General features: G+C 40.7%; 1 protein-coding gene across 1 annotated transcript in view; it reads left to right on the top strand.

The window, feature by feature from the left end:
* Positions 1 to 15008, top strand: part of LOC124623030 (UDP-glucosyltransferase 2-like) — a 31719-nt gene extending 16711 nt beyond the window's left edge. The window contains exon 4 of the mRNA XM_047148822.1: positions 14732 to 15008. Coding sequence (XP_047004778.1) covers positions 14732 to 15008 — 277 coding nt within the window. The remainder of the gene's footprint in view (positions 1 to 14731) is intronic.
* Positions 15009 to 27346: the final 12338 nt, after the last annotated feature.

Genomic DNA, 27346 nt, shown 5'->3' with positions numbered 1-27346 from the left:
CTACAGAAAAGAAAGGTCACTGCAAAGTGGGTTCCTCATCATGTAAGAACAGAGTAAAATACAAATCGTAAGATAACTGCACAACAACGGCTTCAGCGCTACGAGTCAGAGGAAGATCAGCGTTTAAAATGATTGTTGCCACATGGGTTCGAGATATTGAGCCAGAACTGAAATATCAGTTCTTCCTGTAGAAACACCCCGACTCTCCTCGACCAAAAAAATGCCAAGTATGATTATGGCAAATGACAGTAATTAACTGTTAGAAACAAATCGAGCGCCACGGGACATCACTACACGGGCTTTCTAGAAATGTTTTGCGGCCAAAAATTCGTCAAAGATAGTCCTACACTTTTTCATCTGGAGTGCTCATTCTGCACGATAATGCACGACCATGTATTACCGAACCTGTTCACAGAGTTTGGGGAATTACGGATATAGGAAATCCTTCCCCATCTACCCTAGCGTCCTGACATCAGCCTAGTAGACTTTGGTTTGTTTCCAAAACTCAACAAATCACTCCGACGGAAACATTTTCAAACCATTGATGAAGCTTCTGACGCTATGATCTGAGTAATCAGACAGATCAACAAACATGGTACCCTAACGGAAATACAGTACTTACAAAGGGACTGAGTCGCTGTTGTTGAGAAGACTAGAGGTAACATGGAAACCTGTAAAGTCTCTTTGTGAAAAAAGATGAATCGAACCATAATTTTACGTTATTCAGACTTTTTGAAATGACCCTCGTATTTATTCCACCACTCCAGTTCCCGAAGTGCCACATAGTACTCAACAGGAAGGGATTACCGTTTTGATGAAGCGTATGCGGTTATATCCTATTATGAAACGTTTAATCTGCACTACATCTACTGTTTGCGCAGTCCAAGCTGATACTCGCCGCGGTGGCTGATGGGAGCGACCTCTATATGCAGATCAACATGGATCCTTCGCAAATCACACACAAGTGCCCGGGAGAGGGTTCATAGAACCACCTTCACAATAATTTTCTATTATTCCAATCTCGACCAACGCGTGGAAAAAATGAACACCTATATCTTTCCGAACGAGCTGTAATTCCCCTTGTTTTATTACGATGAACGTTTCTCCCTATGTAGGTCGGCGTCAATAAAATATTTTCGCATTCGGAGGAGAAAGTTTGTGACTGAAATTTCGCGAGAAGATTCCGCAGCAACGAAAAACGCCTTTGTTTTAATGATGACTGGTCTGCGCTAGTACTGCGGACATACTCTGCAAACCACTGTGAAGTGAATGGCAGAACGTACTTACCGCTGCATCGTATATTAGGGTTTCTTCCCGCTCCATTTTTTAATGGAGCGAGGGAGCAATGACTGCCTAATTGCCGCTGTGCTCTTTGTAATTGGCCTCATATTATCTTCACGATCCCTAAGGAAGCGATGTACGGAGGCCTGTAATATTTTCCTAGATTTCTCACTCAAATATGGTTGTGGAAACTTTCTCTGGATAATTGACGTCAGTCTTCAAGGCTCATGCGTCTTTCAGTTAAGGTGTTTCAGCATTTTTGATGTTGCTCTGCCGTGTGTCAGTGATTTAGCAATTCGTTCTGTCCTTCGTCGTATACATTCAATATCCCCTGTTAGTCCACTTTGGTTTGTGCCCCTCCAATGTGACCAATATTTTACAGCATGTTTCGTAAGCATGCCAGTAGCAGACTATCTGCATTTTTCCTGTATCAAGCCAATAGACTGGAATCATCCTTATGTGTTATTTACAACTGATCCTCTATCGTCTTTCTATTTAGTATCTACATTAGTTGTGGCAGCCATGTACTTGTATGAATTGATTAATTCCAATTACAACAAATTGATATTGTGGTCATACAATACTACGTTTCTGCGTTTTATGCTTCACATCGAAATCTTATCAAGGTCTGACTGAACAACTGTAAAGCTTGTTTTACTAACCGTGAACGACCAACAATTAACTGACGGCAGATGATCTGGCATATGAACAGGAAACGCAGATGCTGCTATTGGGCGTATGTAGTCTCAAAGAATTCACAGATGTTAGTGGCTTATTCTGATGACCAATCACTTCTAGGAAGCAGTTCTTATACAAAGGTACGTTAGGTTAGGTTAGTTTACATACCCGAGCAATTCACATAGTCGAGAATTCTGTTTTTTTCCCCCTCTCGAGACTCCCGAACGAGATACACATCGATCTCTAGTTATGCTACAGACTTACGAATCGAAAAACAGTTAAATTTTTAACCAAGGTACAGAGGTTGGGCAAAAATTATAAACACCAAAAACACTGCACATTTCCATGCCTCATATGGTGCAGGAAACCCGTTGGCATTGAAAACAGCTTCGAGATGTCTCAAAATGTCTAAATAAAGGTCCTGTATGGTTTCCAAGGGAATCTTATGTCATTCTTCCTGCAGAATAGTAGCGAGTTGAAGTAACGATGATGGAAAAGTAGACCGCAGAGGCTCAGAAATAATGAATATGGTGACTATTGTGGCCTGGTAAGATGCGACCATTCACTATCGTACAAAAAAAAATCGGTTCTGGACGATTCGAGCTATGTCAGCAGGGGCTTCGTCGTCTCCGAACACAGTTTCACAATTGGGGGGAGGGGGGGGGCAAACCTTGTATTATAGGATAGGGCTGATCAGCTACAATGGCCACATAATCCTTGGGGGTTATGCGACTTTACAGAATAACCATCGGGCCCAGGAAATACGACGATATGATTACCCAAATCACCACCGAACGTCGATCATATTTTACTCATGGGACGTAAACTCGGCCAGAATTGGAAAACAGTGCGAAAAAAGACTCTTCCGGCCAAATGACTTTCGTTCACTGGACTTTCTTTCATCGCTCCGTAGTCGAGGTTTTATGGCTTCCGCACCACGTTATCTTGTTACGGGCATTTTCACCACTGTCGAGCGGGTTTGGAGTTACAGTTCTCCCTGTAATTCACCGCTTATGGTACTCCCTTCGTGTTGTTTTGGTGCTGACAGGCTTCGCGAGTACGACATTCAGTTCTCCAGTGACTCTTGCTGCTATAGTCTTCCTGCTAGTCATGAAAAAACTCTTGAATGATGATTTGTCATGTCAAGATCACGCAACACGCACCTTCAACTGCTTTGTGACTTAGCGGTCGATGTTTCTCTGCTTCCCCCTTATGCGATATAAATCTTCGATACGAAGCGTCTTCAAACACCAAAAACTTCGGCCCACTAGCTTACGTAAGCGTCCACCACACGAGCAACAAAAATTTCCCTACGTTCGAATACTACGCCTAGTTCCGATATAATACACTCACAATTCCACAAAACACTGTCAACGCGACTGACTTTGCAACGTATTGAGAACATTACAGAAGTGCCGTTCATAGTTAAATACACACATCAAAAAACGTTTTGCATCACCTCTGTCCCTAAAGTTCCGGAACCTGCACAGAAAATTGGAATAGAGATCAATAAAAACGTCATTTCCACCCATTTTATTCCTCATGAAAACCACATATTGCGTGTTGTATCACCATAGTGCGAGACCTTCAGAGGTGGTGGTCCAGATTGCTGTACAAACCGGTACCTCTAATACCCAGCAGCACGTTCTCTTTCATTGATGCATGCCTGTGTTCGTCGTGGCACACTATCCACAAGTTCATGAAGGCACTGTCGGTCCAGACTGTCCCACTCCTCAACGGCGATACGGCGTAGATCCCTCAGAGTGGTTTGTCGGTCAAGTCGTCCATAAACAGCCCTTTTCAATCTATCCCAGGCATGTTCGATAGGGTTCGTGTCTAGAGAAGATGCTGGCGATGTCGTTATCTGAAGGAAGTCATTCAGAAGATGTGCACGAAGGAGCGCGAATTGTCGTCCATGAAGACGAATGCCTCGCCAATATCCCGCCGAAATGATTGCACTATCGATCGGAGGATATTATTCACATATCGTACAGCCGTTACGGTGCCTTCCATGACCACCAGCGGCGTACGCCCCCCAAAACAGCAAGGAACCTTCACCTTGCTGCACTCGATGGACAGTGTGTCTAAAGCGTTCAGCCTGACGGGGTTGCCTCCAAACTCGTCTCCGACGATTGTCTGGTTGAAGGCATATGCGACATTCATCGGTGAAGAGAACGTAATGCCAATCCTGAGCAGTCCATTCGGCATGTAGTTGGGCTCATCTGTACCGCACTGCATGGTGTCGTGGTTGCAAAGATGGACCTCTCCATGGAAGTCGGGAGTGAAATTGCGCATCATGCAGCCTACTGCGCACAATTTGAGTCGTAACATGACGTCTTGTGGCTGCACGAGAAGCATTATTCAACATGGTGGCGTTGATGTTAGGGTTCCTCCGAGCCATAATCCGTATGTAGCGGTCATCCACTGCAGTAGTAGCCCTTGGGCGGCCTGAGCGAGGCATGTCATCGACAGTTCCTGACTCTCTGTATATCCTCCATGTCCGAACAACATCACTTTGCTTCTGTCCGAGATGCCTGGACACTTCCCTTGTTGAGAGCCCTTCCTGGCACAAAGTAACAATGCGGACGCAATCGAACCGTCTTGACCGTCTTGCCATGGTTGATCTACAGACAACTCGAGCCGTGTACGTCCTTCCTGGTGAAATCACTGGAGCTGATCGGCTGTCGGACCCCCTCCGTGTAATAGGCGCTGCTCACGCATGGTTATTTACATCTTTTGGTTGGTTTAGTGACATCTCTGAACAGTCAAAGGGACTGTGTCTGTGATACAATATCCACAGTCAACGTCTATCTCCACGAGTTCTGGGAACCGGGGTGAGGTAAAACTTTTTTTGATGTTTGTAGAACAGCGCAACCTGCAGGGCTTGGCTAGCATCTGCATTTTTGTTCAAGCGTGCACTTCTCGTGGTGTGTTCATATTTTTGTCCAACCTTTGCAACTGTCTCTGTTTGAAAAGTTATTAAGTCCTATCCTATGCATCACATGAAAATGTATGATTGTGAGATTTATGTGATGAAGTTATAATAGAAAAGCTCCGGCTTGGAAGAGAGGTTATTATGAGGACATACATACTGTACTATACTGGTGGCAGGAAGATCACTCGAGAAGTTAGGCTATTTATAGAATGTGAGGTATGTAGGGATGTGGAGCACGCTGTGAAAAGATTTGTGTTGTACAATCCTTGTAAGTTTTTGGTTAGGTATATGAAAGAAATTGAAGTTTTATTGAAACTTAATCACGTTTATAATGCTCTCCCACACGTGGCATGAAGAGATCTATTAAAAAAAATCTATTGTCACGTATTAATCTCTGTTTAGTGACAGACATCATATCCGGTTGCTTCAGTTCTGGCACAGGGTGCAACATTTCTAAGGCTACGAAGGAAATGAGAACTGTATGAATAAGCGTTTTAAAGTTTAAGGAAACAAATGTTCATTAATTTAAAAAAAGGATGCGTTATGTACACTCTTGATTTGAGAGTGTGTTAAAGATGGTTGCTGTGTTAGAAAGACAGAGAATCTCACCATAGCTAACTGATCAGTTTGGTATGTCACATGACTGAGATGTCGCCAAATTTAGTGGTGCCAGTTGGCATGACAGTCGCACACAAGCTAAGTAAGCAACTCATCATGGCCAGAACATGGGTGCCCAACACAGCGCATTGGACTCTCCATCGCCGCGGCAGTTGTACCTCTGAATATCTAGGTTCAAAGAAAATCGCAAAGACAGTAACATATTGATGATAGGGCTCGCTGTCGACGTATGTGGATTGTAACAGCAGAAAGGCCGGCCACATTGCAGCAAACCATTTGCCAGTTAAATTATGGGCAATAGCAACGGGAGTGCAATGACAGCATCCAAAGTCGCCTTAGATCTGTGGGGCGCAGAAGCCATTGCCACATGCGTGTTGCCTCTGATCACAGTGAGACATAGGACGCAGAGTTCGGCGTCGGTGCTAGGACATCGCCTTCCAAACCTTAAAGCATGGAAATACGTCGTGTACCTAACAGAGCACAGTTCATGCAAGTGGCGACAGATCTCTCGTGTAAGGCATGTTTACACTGGGGAAATGGCATCTCTCAAAGATGTGCTTTCGGCTCCCACCGGTGCACGATACATGAACGCGTATATTCTGCACACCAGAATACTGTGTGTGATGGAGGACCTTAACATCATTAGCGATTCATTGCGCAGTTCATATAGCATACAGAGTGAGGGGAAAATACACTCCCTATGAACCATGGACCTTGCCGAGGTGGGGTGAGGTGACTTGCGTGCATGACTCATACAGATAGGCCGAGCTCTAGGTGGAGCAACGTCGGAGGAGGATATGAGGAGAGGACGGACTAACCAAGGATCAGGGCAAGAGTCTTTTCAATAGTCGGTGGGGCAACAGTCTGGATGATTAACTCATCAGCCTCCGTAATATAGCCTACATGGCCTTCGAGCACTAGTATTGCGAATAGCAAACATTTTTCAGCAGGACATGCAACTCTACTGTGTGGTTAAATGATGATGGCATTCTCTTGGCTAAAGTATTCCGGAGAAGGGGATAGAACCCATTCCGAAACTCTGGGCCAGGACTACCCAGAAGGAAATCTAGGATATCGTCATCAGAAAAAACAATACTAACGTTCTCCATTCCGGACGGTGGAAAGCTAAATTCCTTAATCGGATGGGTAGGTTAAAGAAACTAAAAAGAGTAATAGAAACGTTGAAGTAGTGTGAATTAGTGAAATGCGGTGATAGCAAGAACAGGACTTGATGTCTGGACAGTGAAAGGTTATCAACGCAAAATCATATAGGGGGAGTGGAGGAGTAGGACTAAACATGTATAAGAAAGTAAGAATGCGCATAAGTTAGTATGAGTAACATAGAAAACGCGTTATCGTAGTCCAAATAATTACAAATCAAACACCGACTATAGTAGTATAAGTTTACATGCTGACTAACTCCACAGATGATGAAAAGATTGGGAGAATGTATGACGAGATAAAATAAATTATTTCAGTAATTAAGGGAGACAAAAATTCATTGCCATGGGGAATGGTGTTCGATAATAGGAGAAGGACGAGAACGGAAAAAGAATAGGAAAATATGCACTGGATGAGAGGAATGCAGGGGAAACCCTCCTGGTAGAATTATGCACAGAACACAATTTAATCGTTGCTAAAACTTGATTTATACATTAAAGAGACCTTGAGACATAGAAAAATTTCACGCTAATTACATAATAGTAAGACAGAGTTTATGAAAGCAAACTGTAAACTAGACATTCCCAGGGGTGGCTGCAGTCTTAGGCCTTAATTCATTGGTTATGAACAACAGATTAAAACTGAAGAAACTACAAAAAGATAGGAAATTAAGAAGATGGGGCTTGTATAAATTATAAGTACGAGAGATTGCTAACAGTTTCAGAGGGAGCATTCGTTAAAGATTGACAAAAACAGGAGAAAGAAATGCATAAGAAAACGAATGGTTAGCTTTGAAAGATGAAATAGGAAAGACAGCAGACGATCAAATAAGTAAAAAGCAAAGCCTAATAGAAACCCTTGGATAACACAGGACATATTGATTTAGTTGCCGTGAGGAGAAAATGTAAAGATGCAGCAGATGAAGCAGGTAAAAGGGAATACTGACGTCTAAAAAATGAGACTGGTAGGAAGTGCAAAATCGTAAAGCAGAAATGGCTACAGGACAAATGTAAGGATTTAGAAGCATATTTCACAAGGGGAAAGATTGATAACACCTATAGGAAAGTTAAAGAAGCCTTTTGAGAAAAAATGCAGCTGTATGAATATCAAGAACTTAGAGGAAAACCAGTCCTAAGAAAAGAAAGGAAAGCTGAAAGGAGTACATAGAGAGTCTATACAAGAGATATGAAATTGAAGGGAATATTATGGAAGGGGAAGAGGACCTAGTTGAAGACGAGATATGATACTGAAATAAGAAGTGTCAGAGCACTGAAAGATGTAAGTCGAAACAAGGCCCCAGGAGTAGATGACATTCCATCAGAACTGCTGGCAGCCTTGGGAGAGCCAACCATAACAAAACTATTCCATCTGATATTCAAGATGTTTGAGACAGTCAGAATACCTTCAGACTTGAAGAGCACTGTATTAATTCTAATTTCAGAGGAAGCAGGTGCTGACAGATGTGAATATTTCCCAACTATCAGTTTAATAACTCATGGTCACAATATACTAACACGAATCCTTTACTGAAGAATGGGAAAACTGGTAGGAACCGACCTCTAGGACGATCAGTTAGGATTACAGAGCAACATGCGAGGCAATATTGACCCTACGACTTATCTTAGAAGATAAGTGAATGTAAGGCAAACCTACGTTTATAGCATATATTGACTTAAGAAAGCTTTTGACGATGTTAACTGGAAAACTTTCCTTGAAATACAGAAGATAGCAAAGGTAAAATATAGGGACTGAAAGGCTATTTACAGCTTGTACAGAGACCAGACAGCAGTCATAAGAGTCGAGGGATATGAAAGGGAAGCAGTGGTTGAGAAGGGAGTCGGACAGGATCGTAGCCTATCGCCAATATTATTCAATCTGCACATTGCGCAACCAGTTAAGGAAAGCAAAGGAAAATTTGAAGTAGCAATTAAAGTTCAGGGAGAATAAATAAAAACTTTGACGTTTGGCGATAATACTGTAATTCTGTCAGAGACAGCAAAGGACTTGGAGGAGCAATTGAGTGAAATCGACAGTGTCTTGAAAGGAAGATATAAGATGAGCATCAACTAAAGCGAACAAGGACAATGGAATGTAGCCGAATTATATCAGGTGACTCTGACGAATTAGACTGGGAAAAGAGGCACTTGAAGTAGTAGATTAGTTTTGCTATTTTGGGAATGAAAATGACTGATAATAGCTGAACTAGAGAAGATATAAAATTTAGACTGGCAATGGCAAGAAATTTGTTAATATTCGAACATAAATTTAAGTGTCGGGAAATCTTTTCCGACGGCATTTGTCTGGATAGTAGCCATGTATGGAAATAAAACGTTAACGATGAACAGTTTGGACAAGAAGAGAATAGAAGCTTCTGAAATGTGGTGCTATATAAGACTGGTGAAGAGTAGGAGGATAATGAAGAAACATTGAAGAGAACTGTGGAGTCAAAAAATTTGTGGCACTGCTTGACTGAAAGAAGGGACCGGTTGATAATACGCATTCTGAGATATCAAGGGGTCAGCAATTTAGTATTGGAGAGAAGTGCTAGAAGTAAAACTTGTAGAGCGAGACTAAGGCATGAACAAAGCAGCAGGTTGAAATAGATGTGGGTTTCAGTAATTATTTGAGATGACGAGATTTGCACATGATAGAGTAGCTTAGAGAGTTGCATCAAACCAGTCATTGGAAGAAGACCATCACCACCACCACCACCACCATCACAACAGCAGCAGCAGCAGGAACAACAACAACAACAACAACCCAGCCTATGTAGAGAAATTGGTGCTGTGTACCCCTCATAATCTCTGATATGTTATTCTCAGTACCCCTAAGTAAGATACAACCACAACAGTCACTCACTCTTCCTCAAATTTGTGCAAAAACATTTAGTGAGAACTATGCTGTGTTTGTTGTAATGATTCCCAGTTCAGTTCTTTGGTTTTAATATAGGTTATACCTACAAATGCATTATGAACTCATTCGATGTCAGTAGTAGGGCAAGGGCGGCACCAGCGCGATTTGTAAGCGTGGGTTGCCTACATCAGGAGTGGGCATGCATTCAGGGGCAAACCTATTGTTCTCCTTTGATTGACAGGTCATTAACCTATTGTTCTCGTTTGATTGACATGTCCTTAACCTATTGTTCTGCTAAAAGGATTCTTCCCTTTGAGTGACAGGTCCTTAACCGATTGTTCCCTCCCCCTGCACCCCCACAACCCCTCAGGAAATCTCCAACCCATCCCCTACCTCTCGCTGCTACAGGTACACTTTCAAGTTATTGGAATAACCCTTCTCAGTCTTATCAATTTGATTAACTACCTACTTAAATCGATCAATTACTTAACCCATCCCCCCTCTGGTAAACCCCCTCCCCTACAACCCTCCCTCCCAAAAATTGGCAGAAAAAAGACTCAGTTGACCAGTCACTTGGAGGGAATTCGATTGCAGCTTATGAAATATTGCTTAAACAATTTAGACAATGTATAGAATGTTACTTAATTATTTATGTCAGTGTATGGAATGCAGTTTATTTATTTAGTTAAAGAAGTGGTCAGGATATCAATTGCAATGTATGGAATATTGTTTAAACAATTTAGACAATGTGTGGAATATTGTTTATTTAAACAATTTGTGGGATTCAAGGCAGTGTATGGAATATTTGGAAATTGGTCATAATAGGAAATTCAGGGGTATATTGTATATTTATAAAAAAATCAGTTTGTGGGGGTAGGATTACTCTTGCTCATCATTCTCTGCTGTTTGGAAAGATGTAGGTCTTGTTAGAAGTAATTACATGGTCAAACATGTTTCATAACCTATTGTTTGGCACTGTACTCTGGGTGTCTTAAACTAACGTTTTTCTCCCTTTGTTGACACTTAACCTATTGTTCTGTTAAGTGGTTTTCCATGTCACCACCATCCCCCTAAACTATTGTATCGACTTTGATACCAAATTAAGTAATTAGCTATGTCCTCCCACTCACTGTGGGATATATTTGACAATCTGTAGATCACTTTTACAGGGTCTAGCTATCAGTGCAATATGGCTATCTGTACAAAATATTTTTTTGCCACTGAAAGTCTCATCTGCAGAAAAAGAGATGGAGAGTGTTTCCACACTGGCAGCATCAGTAATTTGGCGGGTAAATTCAGTAAGAGCCAATCAGAATGCTCCATTCATTCACAAGACATCCTTTGTGCTGGGACGTAGGAGCCTCTACAGATTGGTTCAAACAAGATGGGGGCAAGGTATCTACGGAAAGGTCTGAGAGTAGTGTGATGTTTTCATCTTTGTTCAAGTGTTCAAGGACATGTTGAAGCATGCCATCCATCTGTGGCATGATGGTGTCTCTCATCCGCCATTGTGGCATTAGGACATCTCCAGACCAGTAGGTGTAGGACATCAAAAATTCCAGCCGCACTACACACACATCTTGCATCTACACATCAGCCATACTGGACAGGTAAACAGGTGCACATGGCCGATACATCTCTCATGTGGGATGGGATATCCCATTAGGATCACTAGGAGACTTCAAACTGTGTTATTCTGTGAAGCACTGCAACAGATTTCTATAGCACGTCCAGAGGGAGACTTGGCTGTTATTTACACAGACATGTGACATCAGTATAACACTCAAAGAATTCTAACTGTATACCCGAAAATAGATTTGACATGGTAAACTACTTCACAGAACAATAGGTTAAGTGATGACAAAGGGCCAAACATTAAGTTAAGACACCCAGAGTACAGTGGTGAACATTACATTATGCAACATGTTTGCCCTTTGTAATTATTTCTTACAAGACCCATCTTTACAAACAGCAGAGAATGATGAGCAAGAGAAATTCGACCCCCGCAAACTGAATTTTTTATAAATAAACAATATACCTCTGAATTTCGTGTTATGAGATCCTCCCTCTCCACCACAGAACTACCATACACTGACTTGAATCTCATAAATTGTTTAAATAAACAATATTCCACACATTGTGTAAACAGTTTAAACAACATTCCATACACCACAATCTATTTCCTGACGAATTCTTTAGCTAAATAAATAAACTATATTCCATACACTGCCATAGATAATTAAGCAATATTCTGTACATTGTCTCTATTGTTTAAACGATATTCCATAAACTGCAATCGAATTCCCTTAAATGTCTGATCAACTGAGTCTTTTCCCCACCAATTTCCAGGAGGGAGGGTGGGAGCAGAGGCGGTTTACCAAAGGGGGGAGGGGTTAATTAATTAATCAGTTTAATTATGCAGTCAATCAAACTGATAAGACTGAGAGGGGCTATTTCAATAACTCAGACCTAAAAGTGTACCTGTAGCAGTGATGGGGAGGAAATGGGTTGAAGGTTTCCTGGGTTGGTGGGGCAGGGGGTAGGGGGTGGGCCAACAATAGGTTAAGGATCTGTGAATCAAAAGGAAGGAGCCTTTTAGCACAACAATAGGTTAACGACCTGTCAATCTAAGGAGAACAATAAGAGTACCCCTGAGTGCATGCCTGTCCCTGATGTAGGTAACCCGCACTAACAAAATGTGCTGGTGCCACCCTTGCCCTATTACTGAAGTCTACTTGATAAGGACTGGAAGTACTCGAGTGGTAACCAAGAATTAGTCTTAGCAGCATCTTGTGGCAAATCAACTTTTTAGATGCACCACACTTTCCCAGAACTCTTCCAACAACGTTATACTAATGCTCACGCAATATGAGAAATCGTCCAAGTAATTGAGAACATTCAAGTGCGTAGATCCATTTTTTCACCTGGACTGTCATGCAGGTGACTGATAGCTTCCAGAATGCGATGCACTTCCCAACCAATTCCAGAACTGAGAAAAACTTCATGGAACTGTGGATGATTCTGCGCAGATCTACTGACCTCCTTTTCTCCTCGCAAGCTACCTGACCTCTGTCCTATTCAAGACACCTGGGTGGCTACTGGGAGAGGCGTGTGTGCCTTATTACTGGCTATGACCTACTTCATAGTGTATGGTGTCGGCCGTTTGGTGCACTTTCCCAGTATCGTCAGTGTTTCATGGAGTGTATATTATGACCAGTCTAGGCAGTCAGTGATTAGGGCAAGGATGGGTGGTACATGGTACTAGGTAGATGCCTCTGATTCAGTTGATCACAAGTTTCAATATAATAATCTCGTGGTGAGGGGCAACATTACACGGTAGATTATAAGATTAAACTTCGTCTAGAATGCTCCATCACGAAAAATGTTTAACATATAGTATGTTTAAATTAAGAGAAGTTGTTCGAAAATTGTGTTCTCCAACTGCACTGCAGATACTACAGCAAAATAATAAATTTTTATGATTAGCTCCAGTAACTGGACTCTTGTTTGGACAAAGACAGAGGCAATAATGGTTTATACTGAGAATTTATCTCGCCTCTCTACAGGTATCTAATAGCTAAAGCTTATAACATCACGACATAAGAAAGCAGCCGAAGTGTTTCAGATAAGGTTAAAGCACTAACATGTGAGTATGGCCTTGTATATACGTGCCCCTGATGATTAAAATAGGGATGTCATGCGGATAATGTTATCCGTCTCTCACGATATAGTCATCGATGCGATGCTAAAACCTAATTTTCCTTCCATCCTGTACTTTATTTTACGAACGTCGATGTACAACTGAAGAAATGTATATACTAACTTGAGAAGTCTATCTCTCAAATCACGCGTCTCTTTCTAAGTTACTAAAATATTTATCGTGCATTATCACGTACACTAAATTTTTTTTAAATGCCTGCTTTACGCAAAGTCCTCTGTGGCTTTCATTCAATACTGCTTCATTTTCTTCACAATTAAAAGTGTCAAAATACTGCAGGTTCCCATAAAATATTTAATCAGCCCAAAAAGCTTTGAGACTATATTAATAATAAACAGAGAAAAGTTAAGATCATGATTGTAATGCTTCGTTTGTGCTGCATAATCTCCCGCCACTTGAGTACAAAGCACAGAATGCTCATACATTCATGTGAAACTGTCGCAAAAGACATAATTTTGGGTGTTGCTCACGTTGGGCGTCGTATTGGCTTGCATGTCGGTTATGTTACCAAGTCTCATCACCCGCAATAATTCCATTCCAGAAGGGAATTTTCTGTATTTTTGGTTTCAATCAGAACGTGGCGGGTGTCCATGTGTCATTTTTGTTCGGGACTCAAGGTTTGTGGGATAAAATTTGCACACACTTTTCTCCTCTTCAAAACATTCTGGTGAATGTCGAACACTTGACTTAGAGATGTTGCTCCACTGCGATTACCGAGCGAGGTGGCGCAGTGGTTAGACACTGGACTCGCATTCGGGAGGACGACGGTTCAATCCCGCGTCCGGCCATCCTGATTTAGGTTTTCCGTGATTTCCCTAAATCGCTCCAGGCAAATGCCGGGATGGTTCCTTTGAAAGGGCACGGCCGACTTTCTTCCCCATCCTTCCCTAATCCGATGAGACCGATGACCTCGCTGTCTGGTCTCCTTCCCCAAATAACCCAACCCAACCCTCCACTGTAATTCGTAACATAACGACGTAGTCGGCTGCACGTCTACAGTTTAAAACTACATTCTCATAACTGACTGATCGGATGTACATTGTTGTTTACAGTTGGTCGTTCAAGCTGCCACCGTGCTTAACTGCACAGTCGTCGCTTGTACGGCAATAATAAAATTAGTCTCGGAACTTCTTGGATGGATGGTATAGATTCGAAAAAAAGACGTAAGGCTATATGTCTACCGAATAGGTATCCAATGTCTGCCGCTATGGTATTTCCAACTGTAGTCTCTTTTCTTTACCATATTTATGAAATTTAATTACACGAATGGCAACTTAATATCATGGACGTAGTAATAAATAACTCTTCGTATGTAGAAAGCTGGAACAACCATCTTGAGTCTCGGTCACTTCCATGATCGTTGTATTTCTTACGTTATCTCGCTGAGATATTCTATAGGATCTTCTGAGATAGTCCATTTCTACAACTCTCATTTTATTTTTGTTTTTTTTTCCAGTAAGATACTAAGCTGTACCACTTTTTCTCAGCTACAAGGAGAACATGAAGCGGTTCTCGGCGGTATTCCGTGAGCATCAGGAGGGATCACTGGACAAGGCTGTCTGGTGGATCGAGTACGTGATCCGCCACAATGGTGCCCCACATCTGCGCACTGCAGCCCTCGACCTGAGCTGGTGGCAGCTGCTGTTGGTCGACGTCATCGTCTTCATGGTTGCGACGGCGTCCATTTTGGTCTACCTGCTGTACAAGGCAATTTGTTACTGCAGAAGCTTACCACGTGCATATATGAAACAGAAGAGGTCATGAACATGCTGGAGGGACGTATTGACAAAACATACATAACTTTAAATGGGAAGTGTAAATTATTTTAACTGTCTATTAAATCGGTGATGAATAGTCTGATATCGTGGTGCTACGTGGCTGAACATGTTTGATGATGTCATGTGAGGAACATTTCCTACTGTTCATGTGGTCAAAATATATATTTACCTATTTATTGATTAATGAAACTAATTTCGTTATTTCGAAACTCAGTTATTAGTTCTACCACTTTTAAAGGGCTTAATATTATGGTGCTTGTGTTTAATTATTTGTGTAACAGTGGATGCGACATTTCATGTCATAAAATATTTTCATTCATTACCAGACGCAGCTGTGGTTACCTTCTTGCCTGTTTCAGTTGTAATCTAAGTACAAAAGAGGCCAAAATGTAGTTAGACTTGATAATGTTACCTGATACGCACTGAATGTTTGTAGGCTTAAAAATGTTATAAAACAGTCTACTGGTTATCTGGCAGACAATTACCCGAAATGCATTGATTTTCTGTAGGCTTAAAAATATGATTAAAATACCCTGTACGTATCTCTCAGACAACTGTAAATTATTAGAGAATTTTGTCCTAGTTAACATGAAAGCCTTGTTTCTATAACAATAAATTCGGTGTTAATGAAGCAGAATGGTATTTGATGTGGTCTCGAAATTTTGGAAAATAGGAGACCTAAATGGTATTTTCAATGTATTATCACACAACTATCAGTGAAGGCATAAACAGATAAACACGAAAATTATCAGAAGTTCAATCTGACACCTAATGCTTGCAAACAACTGACTAGAAATCTTTACAGATAAAAATTTAAAAAAAACATTGAAGACATTCTGGACAAAAGTAATTTTCTTTCCTGGGTATGTAAAGGTACCAGGATGCCACCTTTGATTTTATGCCTAATTATCGAAGTAAGAACGTAGAAAATCGGAAATTTTTATAGCATTTGTCAACATATATTGTGCTACGAAGCATGTCATCTGCAAATAGTTGCTCCTTATCTTCGGGAGAACAAATATACGGTGCAGAGACAAGAGCGTGTCATGAACGCCATCTAAAATCGTGTGTATGTAATAAAAGTGGACAACGAAGGCAGGAGACTATGTTAAGAGAGGTGTGCCAATGCTAGGGTTCAGAGGTTTAAAAAGGTAATGAAGATTTAAACAAACGTCTTTAACGACATTTTAATGTTAGCAAGCTGAGCTAAAGGGACCGCAGTCAATGTCGTTGCAAAATTATGGTTGTACTACGCGTCATGATTGACAAGGATTTTGTAGTGGGCTGTGTGCAACTCTGTATATGAGTACAATCATGACAGACTACTCTTGGTGTTCGAATACGACTACTCACATGCAATCTTACCAATATTTGCACAATGTAGCTCACAAGATCACGAATATCCATAATGAAAATTACATATGGGGCGTTTCTTTAGTGAAACAATCAAGGGGGTTCCAGAATCTTTTACTGTTAAATGTTACAAAGAACAACTGTAACCTGTTTTGCCTGAATAGTTGAATATGAAGAAAAAATTTACGCGTAAATTGAACGTTTGTAGTTATTTATATTTTAATACCAATTGTATAATGACTGTCTGATACAAGTGTTACTACTGTGTTCCTCGATTGGGTATTAACGACTAGCCCTGTGAGAAGTTCACAATAGTTCCAGAATGAGATTTTCACTCTACAGCGGAGTGTGCGCTGATATGAAACTTCTAGGCAGATTAAAACTGTGTGCCTGCCCAAGCACGACTCACGCCTCGTCTTCACAGTAGGAGATGAGGTACTGGCGGAAGTAAAGCTGTGAGGACGGGGCGTGAGTCGTGCTTGGGTAGCTCAGTTGGTAGAGCACTTGCCCGCGAAAGGCAAGGTCCCGAGTTCGAGTGTCGGTCCGGCACACAGTTTTAATCTGTCAGGAAGTTTTATATCAGCGCACATTCCGCAGCAGACTGAAAAGCCCATTCTGGAAACATCCCCCGGGCTGTGGCTAAGCCATGTCTACGCAATATCCTTTCTTCCAGGTGTTCTAGTTCTGCATGGTTCGCAGGAGAGCTTCTGTGAAGTTCGGAAAGTAGGGGACGATTTACTGGCGGAAGTAAAGCTGTGACGACGGGGCGTGAGTCGTGCTTGGGTAGCTCATATGGTAGAGCAATTGCCCGCAAGGTCCCGAGTTCGAGTCTCGGCTCGGCACACAGTTTTAATTTGCCAGGAAGCTTCACAATATTTCTTTATTCCTTTCAGCAGGGTTCACCAAGAACAAAAGTTACTACCTTCCGCTCCTCCTGCGGAATGACACATACACTGACCATCTTGACTCTGGCTTCTGCCCAAGAGTCAGACAGAAAATAAACAATCTACATTGATAGCACTTTGAACGGAGCTTCAGTTGGGATCGTCGTCTACTTTGCTGGCAGAAAGCTATTAAGCTGCATTGTAGCCGGCGCCATGAGGCGGCGAGCTCTTGCCGACGGGAACTGTCCCCTCTGATCGCTACGTCTGCTTAAAAATATTCTTTTTTCCGGGAGAGATATGATCCCCTCATGCACACGTGACTGGCAGGGGTGTGGTTAGGCGGTACTGCAGCGACCAGTGGCTACGCCTGTTGAGGCTCCTCGCTCCCGGTACGCCTCCTACGGCTCCTGGTGGTGACTTGCCAGTAACTTCGGCGTCCAGCGATGTCGTGGTAGCGTGGATGAGCGGCGCGGTTCCTGGCCTGTGGAGCGTAGATGTGCGGGTTGCAGATGGTAGCCCTAGGCACCATAGGATCTCGAAAAAAAAAAAAAAAAAACAGCCGATCGTAAAGCATCAGTTGGTGTTATGTTTGTAGCTATGCTGACATTAATTGAGAAGATTTAGCAACCATCTATTAATGAAATTTAAACAGCCAGGTGCACCATTTGCTTCTATTGATCTATCTATACTAATAATAAAACTGTAAACCCGTCGTGTCTGTCCTATGGACACGCTAATCTCCCAAACAACTTTACAAATTTCCATGGGATATTCACTGGTAACTTGAGCGCAGCTTGCGGTAATGTATAAGCTTCATTTCATCAAAATACTATCACAGAAAGAAAGATATCGTAAATTAAAGTTTTATCGAAAACCATCGTGTCTGTCTGTTTGAAACCACTAAACCCAAACCTACTAGGTGAATTTACGTAGGGTTTTTTACGGGTAACTTGAGCGTAGCTTGGGGCAAGGTATAGGCTTCATTTCATTACCATTTCTCATGAAAAAAAGATATCAAAATTTAAAGTTTTGAACGTCTACTAAGCTTAGTAGTTGGATGTTTAATCATCATGGCGTAATACCCCAAGCAACCAATAGATGGCGCTTTTGGTTTCTTAGTACACCAAAGAACCAATAAATGGCACTGTTACCTTTTTTTAACCCAGTGACAGTTGTATTTTCGTAAGTTTATGTCAGTGGCAGAATTAATCACCACAATCTTATCTTTACAAATACAAACTAACAGTGAATTTACTTGGCTAAGATGTACGGGTTTACTGATTTCGCTTTGTATATTAAATAGCAGGTTTTATAACTACAAGTAACGTGAGCTCAAATTTGTACCAATTTACAATGTCTTTCTCGTTGTAAACAACACACAATCATACAGAGTTACAAATTAAGCTGCGAGGCCATAAAAGCGAAGTAACAGTCGTCTTAGGTTATCTGCGTAACAAAAGCTTCGACTGTTATCCTCTTACCGGGCCTGGTATACATGGTATTCAGAAACAGTCGAAAAAGCTTGTAGGAGTGTTGCAGGGCAACGTTGTGGTGAGAAATAACCGTTAAGAAAAAATCCTATACGTTGCGCCGTTTCCGAGTTAATTAGCATTGAAGTTAACCAATCAGGCCGCTGCGAGCGAAATTCAAGCGGCCCGCCAGGAACGATTAGCGTCAGTTGTTCTCATAGCATAGACGATAATGCACGTTAATGCCCAGCCTTATGTTCGCGTTCGATCCTTATTACCGTCTCAAGTCAAATTTTCGTATCGATCTCTTGTTCTGTATTAGGAAAACAAACGAACAAAACGTTTGGCAATACTGCTTCTGGTGGGTCACTTGAGTTTGCGCACGCTATGACCTGGTTGGCTAACTTCAATGTTAATGAACTCAGAAAAGAAGCAAAGTATCAATTTTTTTTCCTTAAGAATTTTCTCTCAGCACAATCTATCCTATAGCAACCTTACAAGCTTTTAAGACTGTTTCTCACCACCCTGTAGATTTCCTGTAGAGGCCTAATGGCCGACACGAAGTGGTTCATCACCAGAAGTCAAGAGTCACGAGTGTAGAAAGTGGAACTATCTGCCACACAAATAACATCGCTGCCTCTCTCTGAGTCTGCCTCCACGTAACTGGAGTGGTTGGATATTGTAGCGCTCCCCCTTTTAAGCCGTACATAGAGGCGGTAGTGTACGAGATGGACCTGGAATTGTTGATGAAGAGGATAAAGAGGATGGTGTCCCTGCCAACAGCTCAGTGGCAGGGGTGGTGCCTCGCTTTCGCCCCTCTTTGGTACCTTGCTTCCACCCTTCAACTGATTCGTGTCTTCTGTGGGTGCACCTCACCATCCTTGCGTGACAATGGTTGAACATGGCTGCCATACTCCCAGGATTCTGACGCACTGCTCAAATAAAATTCGCATTATTCTTGAATCAAAAGTCAAATTTAGATGAAGGTTGCATCATGAAATTGAAAAATTCGTGGAACATATTTCATGCATCGCTTGAACCAAGTTATGCTTTTTGTACCATATAATATCAGAAGATATAATATTTGATTATATTGTTGTTACAAAGTTTCAAAGAAAAAGTAAATTGATCACAGTTGTGAACAAAGCAAAATGTCAAATAAATCGGCAGAATTCCGAATGGTAAGCGATTTTTTTTACTCACATCATGTAATACTTTTTCAGGTAGTTAGTATTACATACCATATTACCAACATCTGGTTGCATAATGATTTTCTCCATCATTACAGAGAGGAACATCCTTAAGTTTAGTACGTTTTTTCATGTGCAGCAGAAATTGTTTTTATCAACAGAATTTGATCTGGGTGATATGGCCCAAGCTCTGGTTAATATTATATCACCTACATAGAATTTCTTCAGTGTCACCAATACATCAACCTTTTCTCTTGTCTTTTCTGACATCGCCTTCATTATTTGCAGTACAGTCTTTGTATTTAATCTAGTGCTGTATCCATCCTTTGTGGGAAAAACTCTTAATTTTCATAGTTCTTTGACAAGACCTCATTTGGAGATTTTCCTATTATTGACTGTGTCGATAAGTTCATACCATCTTTAAACACTTCCCAATATTTTATACACTTTTGTTTCCCACATTTCAACCAGAATGCTCCTACAACTTTTCTTTGCAGATTCAGGTTCACAAATTTAGACTAATAAAGATGTGAACATTTCCTTCTTTGGTTCAAGATGATGAGCTATGTTGACCAACCGAGTTATAATCCAGTAGTTTGCTGGGGATTACAGTATAAATTTGTCCTTCAGAATTTATGTCCAAAAGCTTTGATCTTGTGCCACAGGTTCAGAATTTTCTCTTAGTTTTTCCCTGTAGCATCTGAAATTAAGTAATCTATAGCTCAAGAAGCCATTCTGGGCAATTCTTCAGTCCCATATTCAGTCAAATATGATTTCTAATTCTTTTCTACATTTTCTAAATGTTGTCTCATTCCGTGATAAATTGTCTTTATGTAATACATCATTTCTGTTTTTCCAATCAACTTTCACCATTTCCAGTGTTATGAGGCGATTTCACTGCATTCTTTATGTATTTGTCAGTCTGCACAGGGAATTTGTCACCGCATTCACTATTTCTGATTGGTATTAGTCATAAAATTATGTTCTTGCAAAACTAATGTCAGTCCACTGTGTGTCATTCTGTAGTCTGGCAGAATAGACAATATTCTGTGGCCCTGATAAACATACATCTTATTATATCCGTTACATAATTTCAGAAATGTTCCTACAGTAGTGAACACTTACATTTCTTTACATAATATTGCTACTCCAATTTTCACTGTTCTACCAGAAAAGGCAATGGGTCTCTTCTCTTATCCTTACGCATTCTCAATAAGTCCAAAGATTTCTTGGACTCTCCTATATTCATAATATTAGTCACTGCAAGGAATTCTCGTAATAAAGTTAGGTGCCAGAAAAAAATATGTAATAGCTGTGATTTAATGGGTATGGGCTGCTCATTCATCATAGCTAACACTTGGTTCAAGAATCATAAAAGAAGGTTGTATACCTGGAAGAATCCTGGAGATACTAAAAGGTATCAGATAGATTATATAATGGTAAGACAGAGATTTAGGAACCAGGTTTTAAACTGTAAGACATTTCCAGGGGCTGATGTGGATTCTGACCACGATCTATTGGTTATGAATTGCAGATTGAAACTGAAGAAACTGAAAAAAGGTGGGAATTTAATGAGATGGGACCCGGATAAACTGAAAGAACCAGAGGTTGTAGAGAGTTTCAGGAAGGCGTAAGGGAACAATTGACAGGAATGGGGGAAAGAAATACAGTAGAAGAAGAATGGGTAGCTCTGAGGGATGAAGTAGTGAAGGCAGCAGACGATCAAGTAGGTAAAAAGACGAGGGCTAATAGAAATCCTTGGGTAACAGAAGAAATATTGAATTTAATTGATGAAAGGAGAAAATATAAAAATGCAGTGAATGAAGCAGGCAAAAAGGAATACAAACGTCTCAAAAATGAGATCGACAGGAAGTGCAAAATGGCTAAGCAGGGATGGCTAGAGGACAAATGTAAGGATGTAGAGGCTTGTCTCACTAGGGGCAAGATAGATACTGCCTACAGGAAAATTAAAGAGACCTTTGGAGACAAGAGAACCACTTGTATGAATATCAAGAGCTCAGATGGCAACCCAGTTCTAAGCACAGAAGGGATGGCAGGAAGGTGGAAGGAGTATATAGAGGGTTTATACAAGGGCGATGTACTTGTGGACAATATTATGGAAATGGAAGAGGATGTAGATGAAGATGAAATGGGAGATATGATACTGCGTGAAGAGTTTGACAGAGCACTGAAAGACCTGAGTCGAAACAAGGCCCCGGGAGTAGACAACATTCCATTAGAACTACTGGTGGCCTTGGGAGAGCCAGTACTGACAAAACTCTACCATCTGGTGAGCAAGACGTATGAGACAGGCGAAATACCCTCAGACTTCAAGAAGAATATAGTAATTCCAATCCCAAAGAATGCAGGTGTTGACAGATGTGAAAATTACCGAACTATCAGTTTAATAAGTCACAGCTGCAAAATACTAACGCGAATTCTTTACAGACGAATGGAAAAACTGGTAGAAGCGGACCTCGGGGAAGATCAGTTTGGATTCCGTACAAATGTTGGAACACGTGAGGCAATACTAACCTTACGACTTAACTTAGAAGAAAGATTAAAAAAAGGCAAACCTACGTTTCTAGAATTTGTAGACTTAGAGAATGCTTTTGACAATGTTAACTGGAATACTCTCCTTCAAATTCTGAAGGTGGCAGGGGTAAAATACAGGGAGCGAAAGGCTATTTACAATTTGTACAGAAACCAGATGGCAGTTATAAGAGTCAAGGGGCATGAAAGGGAAGCAGTGGTTGGGAAAGGAGTGAGACAAGGTTGTAGCCTCTTCCCGATGTTATTCAATCTGTATATTGAGCAAGCAGTAAAGGAAACAAAAGAAAAATTCGGAGTAGGTATTAAAATTCGTGGAGAAGAAATAAAAACTTTGAGGTTCGCCGATGACATTGTAATTCTGTCAGAGACAGCAAAGGACTTGGAAGAACAGTTGAACGGAATGGGCAGTGTCTTGAAAGGAGGATATAAGATGAACATCAACAAAAGCAAAACAAGGATTATGGAATGTAGTCAAATTAAATCAGGTGATGCTGAGGGAATTAGATTAGGAAATAAGACACTTAAAGTAGTAAAGGAGTTTTGCTGTTTAGGGAGTAAAATAACTGATGATGGTCGAAGTAGAGAGGATATGAAATGTAGACTGGCAATGGCAAGGAAAGCGTTTCTGAAGAAGAGAAATTTGTTAACATCGAGTATAGATTTAAGTGTCAGGAAGTCGTTTCTGAAAGTATTTGTATGGAGTGTAGCCATGTATGGAAGTGAAACATGGACGATAAATAGTTTGGACAAGAAGAGAATATAAGTTTTCGAAATGTGGTGCTACAGAAGAATGCTGAAGATAAGGTGGGTAGATCACGTAACTAATGAGGAGGTATTGAATAGGATTGGGGAGAAGAGAAGTTTGTGGCACAACTTGACTAGAAGAAGAGATCGGTTGGTAGGACGTGTTTTGAGGCACCAAGGGATTACCAATTTAGTATTGGAGGGCAGCGTGGAGGGTAAAAATCGTAGAAGGAGACCAAGAGATGAATACACTAAGCAGATTCAGAAGGATGTAGGTTGCAGTAGGTACTGGGAGATGAAGAGGCTTGCGCAGGATAGAGTAGCATGGAGAGCTGCATCAAACCAGTCTCAGGACTGAAGACCGCAACAACAACAACAGGCTGCTCATTACAAAAACGTGTTTTTACCAATGCTAAATTTTCCTTTTTAACTGTAGTCATATTTTGCCTGACTTACCAGATTCCTTCAAATTTTCTGTGAACACTGAAATAATTTTTTTTTTTTTAAATTTGTTTCTGTGCTCTAAGACTACTTAGTTACCTTTATTTTTCTGAAATAGGTTTGATATGTTCTGCTGATATGATATAACCACAAAATTTTAGCGGATTTATATGACTATTATTTTTTTTAAGATCATCAATAATCTAGCTAAGATTTCTTTATCTTGTGTCCAATTCTTTGTGGTCATTCATGTGTTGTCCACATAAACCTACCTTCAGAGTTGCTCTTGTTCTCAATCAGATCTAACATTTTAGAGAACATGGATACAAAACTCTTCAGCAGATGACAGGACTTTAAGCTGCTATTGCAGACGCAATAAACAAGAATCGAATATTTGCAATACCAATAATGAAATTTTATTAAGATGACTCGAGTTGGTGATTTTTGTTGTGATGGATTTCTTGTTAGGGAGGCAGTTATTAGTAATTAGGCAATCAGACAGCGTAATTAAACCAATGCACTTTGGTGTTGGTTTTGAAATCAATAAAAATTAAAAATGTGTGTTGCACCAGCTGAAGGAAAATAACAGTCAGATCATAGTCGCATTTACTATCCGAAAAATTACGTTTTGGAGAATGCTTATATTATTAATGGTAGTACCATTTACAAAAATCTTAGTAGTTAAATCCAAAGCTCTTAAATTGAAAGAACATATATCTATCCACCAGAATCAAGGAACGAAAAACAGTAATATGACCATCATATTAATAGTTATCTTTACGTAAGTTTGCTACTCGTAGATATTAGATACTAATACTGCCTAGTTTTTACTCAGCTGGTGTAGTGCTTATTAGTATTAGACAAGAGTTAGTAACGTGACAGCTTTTGTGTCACAAATAGTAGTTCAGTCTGTGTATCTGAGAAAGCATCGTCTGCAGTTGGTGGGTATGTTGTATATGTTGACTGATAAGACTGAAGCAGGAGTGTAACAACAGTGACTTAACTGTTATTGCTTACACTCACGACTAAAGCCTTATGTGACCTATCAGCAGAATTCACAGTGCCTCACATCAGGTGCAGAAACAAAGTGGCTCAAAGCAACGGTGTGTCAAAGTCTGCAACAGTCTGCAAAAAAATTGCTGTGGATGTGCGTTGCTTTTGAGTGTCCAGCTTGAATTTTCATCTTTACCAATCGAAAGTTCCGTTAACATCTTTATTTGCCACTAAGTAACAGCTTCTTTCCTAGTTTGCTTAAATATTTTCCTCTTGATCATCCTACACATATTCTGGGAGTGAAATTGTTCATGTTCTTTCCCTGCATGTGAACCTCCTCTACTAATGATCCGTTTATATCATGTATGGACTGTAGTTAGATCGGTACCTATAGTAACAGTAATACTACCAAGTTTTCTGTACTAGTTCCGCTAGCAATTTCTGGCTGTCCGTTGGTGTAATATGCAATAATCATCTTCTGATGCATATTGGTTTGTCTTTATTAAATACAGTTACATAGCTACCATGAGAGTCAGTCGGTGACATTTGAGTCATTCCCATTTCTATCTTTGCTTAAATCTTTATCAGTCGGCACCAGTTTTTCTATGTAGGCTGGGCTATTTTTATTGTTGTAGTTTTCAGTCCAAAGACTGGTTTGATACAGCTCACCATGTTACTCTATCCTGTGCAAGCCTCTTCATCTCCTAATAACCACTGCAACTTACATCCTTCTGAATATACTTAATGTGTTCATGCCTTGGTCTCCCGCGAAGATTTTTACTCCCCACATTTCCCTCCAGTACTAAATTGGTGATCTCCTTATGTCTCAGAAATTGTCCTATCAACTGATCCCTTCCTTTTAGTCAAGTTGTGCCACAAATTTCTTGTTTCCACAGTTATGTTCAACCCCTCCTCATTAGTTAGGCGATCTACTTGTGTTAGCCTCAGCATTCTGCTGTAGCTCTGCATTGCAAAAGCTTATAATCTCTTCTAGAATAAAATGTTCTCGGGTTTCCAACCACGTCAAGCGATTAAAATTACACAACCTTTCGGAAAGCACTCCTTGGCCACTGTCAAGTGGTATGAATCCCAGTGGGCTGCTAATACGCCACTTATATACACTAGCTACCGGCTGTGTCGTCGCTGGTGCCTACGGCATTGCCATGTAAAGGTATATGTTGACTGGGCATTTGATGCACCCGTTTCAACTGCGCGATCTCTGGATCCCACCCTGTGCTGAGCAGCAGGCCACCGTCTCTATTGAGAGTGTTATCGGTGATTTTTATTTCATTGGCTTCTTTAATTAAACAATCCCAAAAGCCGTTAGTGGATGTTTCGTCAAATTTTATGTCACAGCTGCTTTCTTATATTCTGTTCTTGTCTAAACAGTTTCACTTCCATGCATGCCTACAGCCCAGACAAATACCTTCAGATAACAGTTCCTAAAACTTAAACTTAAATCTATATTGATGTTAACAAATTTCCCTCCTTCACAAACGCTTTTACTGCCATTGCCAGTCTACATTTTAAATCCTCCCTGATTTGGCCATCATCAGCTATTTAGCTGCTCAAATAACAAAACCCGCCTACTACTTTAAGTGTCTTGTTTCCCAGTCAAATTCCCTCAACATCATCTAATTTAATACGACTACACATCATTATCTTTTTTTACTTTTTTTGATGTTCATCTTATATCTTCCTTTCAAAATGCTATCCATTCCATTCAGATGCTCTTGCAAGTTCTTTGCTGTGTCTGACAGAATTAGAATGTCATCGACAAACCTCAAAGTTTTTACCTCTCCTTCCTGAACTTTAATTCCTACTGCTAATTTTTCTTTGGTGTCCTTTATTGCCCTCTCAATGTACAGAATGAATAACATCAGGGAGAGGCTACAACCCTCCCACTCCTCTCAACCACTGCTTTCCTTTCACACCTCTCTCTTTATAACTGCCATGCCCTTTCTATACAAGTTGTAAACAGCCTTCCGCTCCCTGTATTTTACCCCTGCTACCTTCAGAACTTCAGAAAGGTTCTTACAATCAACACTGTGGAAAGCTTTCTCAAAGATCACAAATGCTATAAATGTAGGTTTTACTTTCCTTAACCTATCTTCCAAGAGAAGTCGAAGGGCTTGTATTGGCTTGCGTGTTCTTACATTTGTCTGGAAGCCAAAGTAATTTTCACTGAGGTTGGCTTCTACCAGTTTTTCTATTCTTCTGTATAGAATTTGTGGTAGTATATTGCAACCGCGACTTATTAAACTGACAGTTCGGTAATATTCACGATTGTCAGCACCTACTTTCCTTGGAACTAGAATTATTCCATTTATTTTTAAGTCTGGGGGTAATGCGCCTGCCTCATACAACTTGCACACCAGATGGAGTAGCTTTGTTATGACTAGCCCTCCCAAGGCTATCAGTAGTTCAGACAGAATGCCTTGTCACCCTCATTTTTTAGGTGTTTGTATTCCCTTTCGCCTGTTTTATATGCTGTATGTTTATGTTTTCTCTTTTCATCAATCAAATTCAAAATCTCCTGTGATATCCAAGGACATCTACTAGGATTTGTTTCTTTTTTTCTCAAAGCTACCCATTCATTCTCTACTGTGTTGCTTTCCTCTGTTCTAGCCAATTGTCGCTTAACACTCCTCTGAAACTCTCAACTACCTTGCATTCTTTCAACTCTCCATCTCCTAA

This window comes from Schistocerca americana, chromosome 7 (genome assembly GCF_021461395.2).
Source record: "Schistocerca americana isolate TAMUIC-IGC-003095 chromosome 7, iqSchAmer2.1, whole genome shotgun sequence".
Lineage (NCBI taxonomy): Eukaryota > Metazoa > Arthropoda > Insecta > Orthoptera > Acrididae > Schistocerca > Schistocerca americana.
The sequence above is the reverse complement of the archived record's forward strand: the minus strand, read 5'-3'. Positions and strand labels throughout refer to the sequence as shown.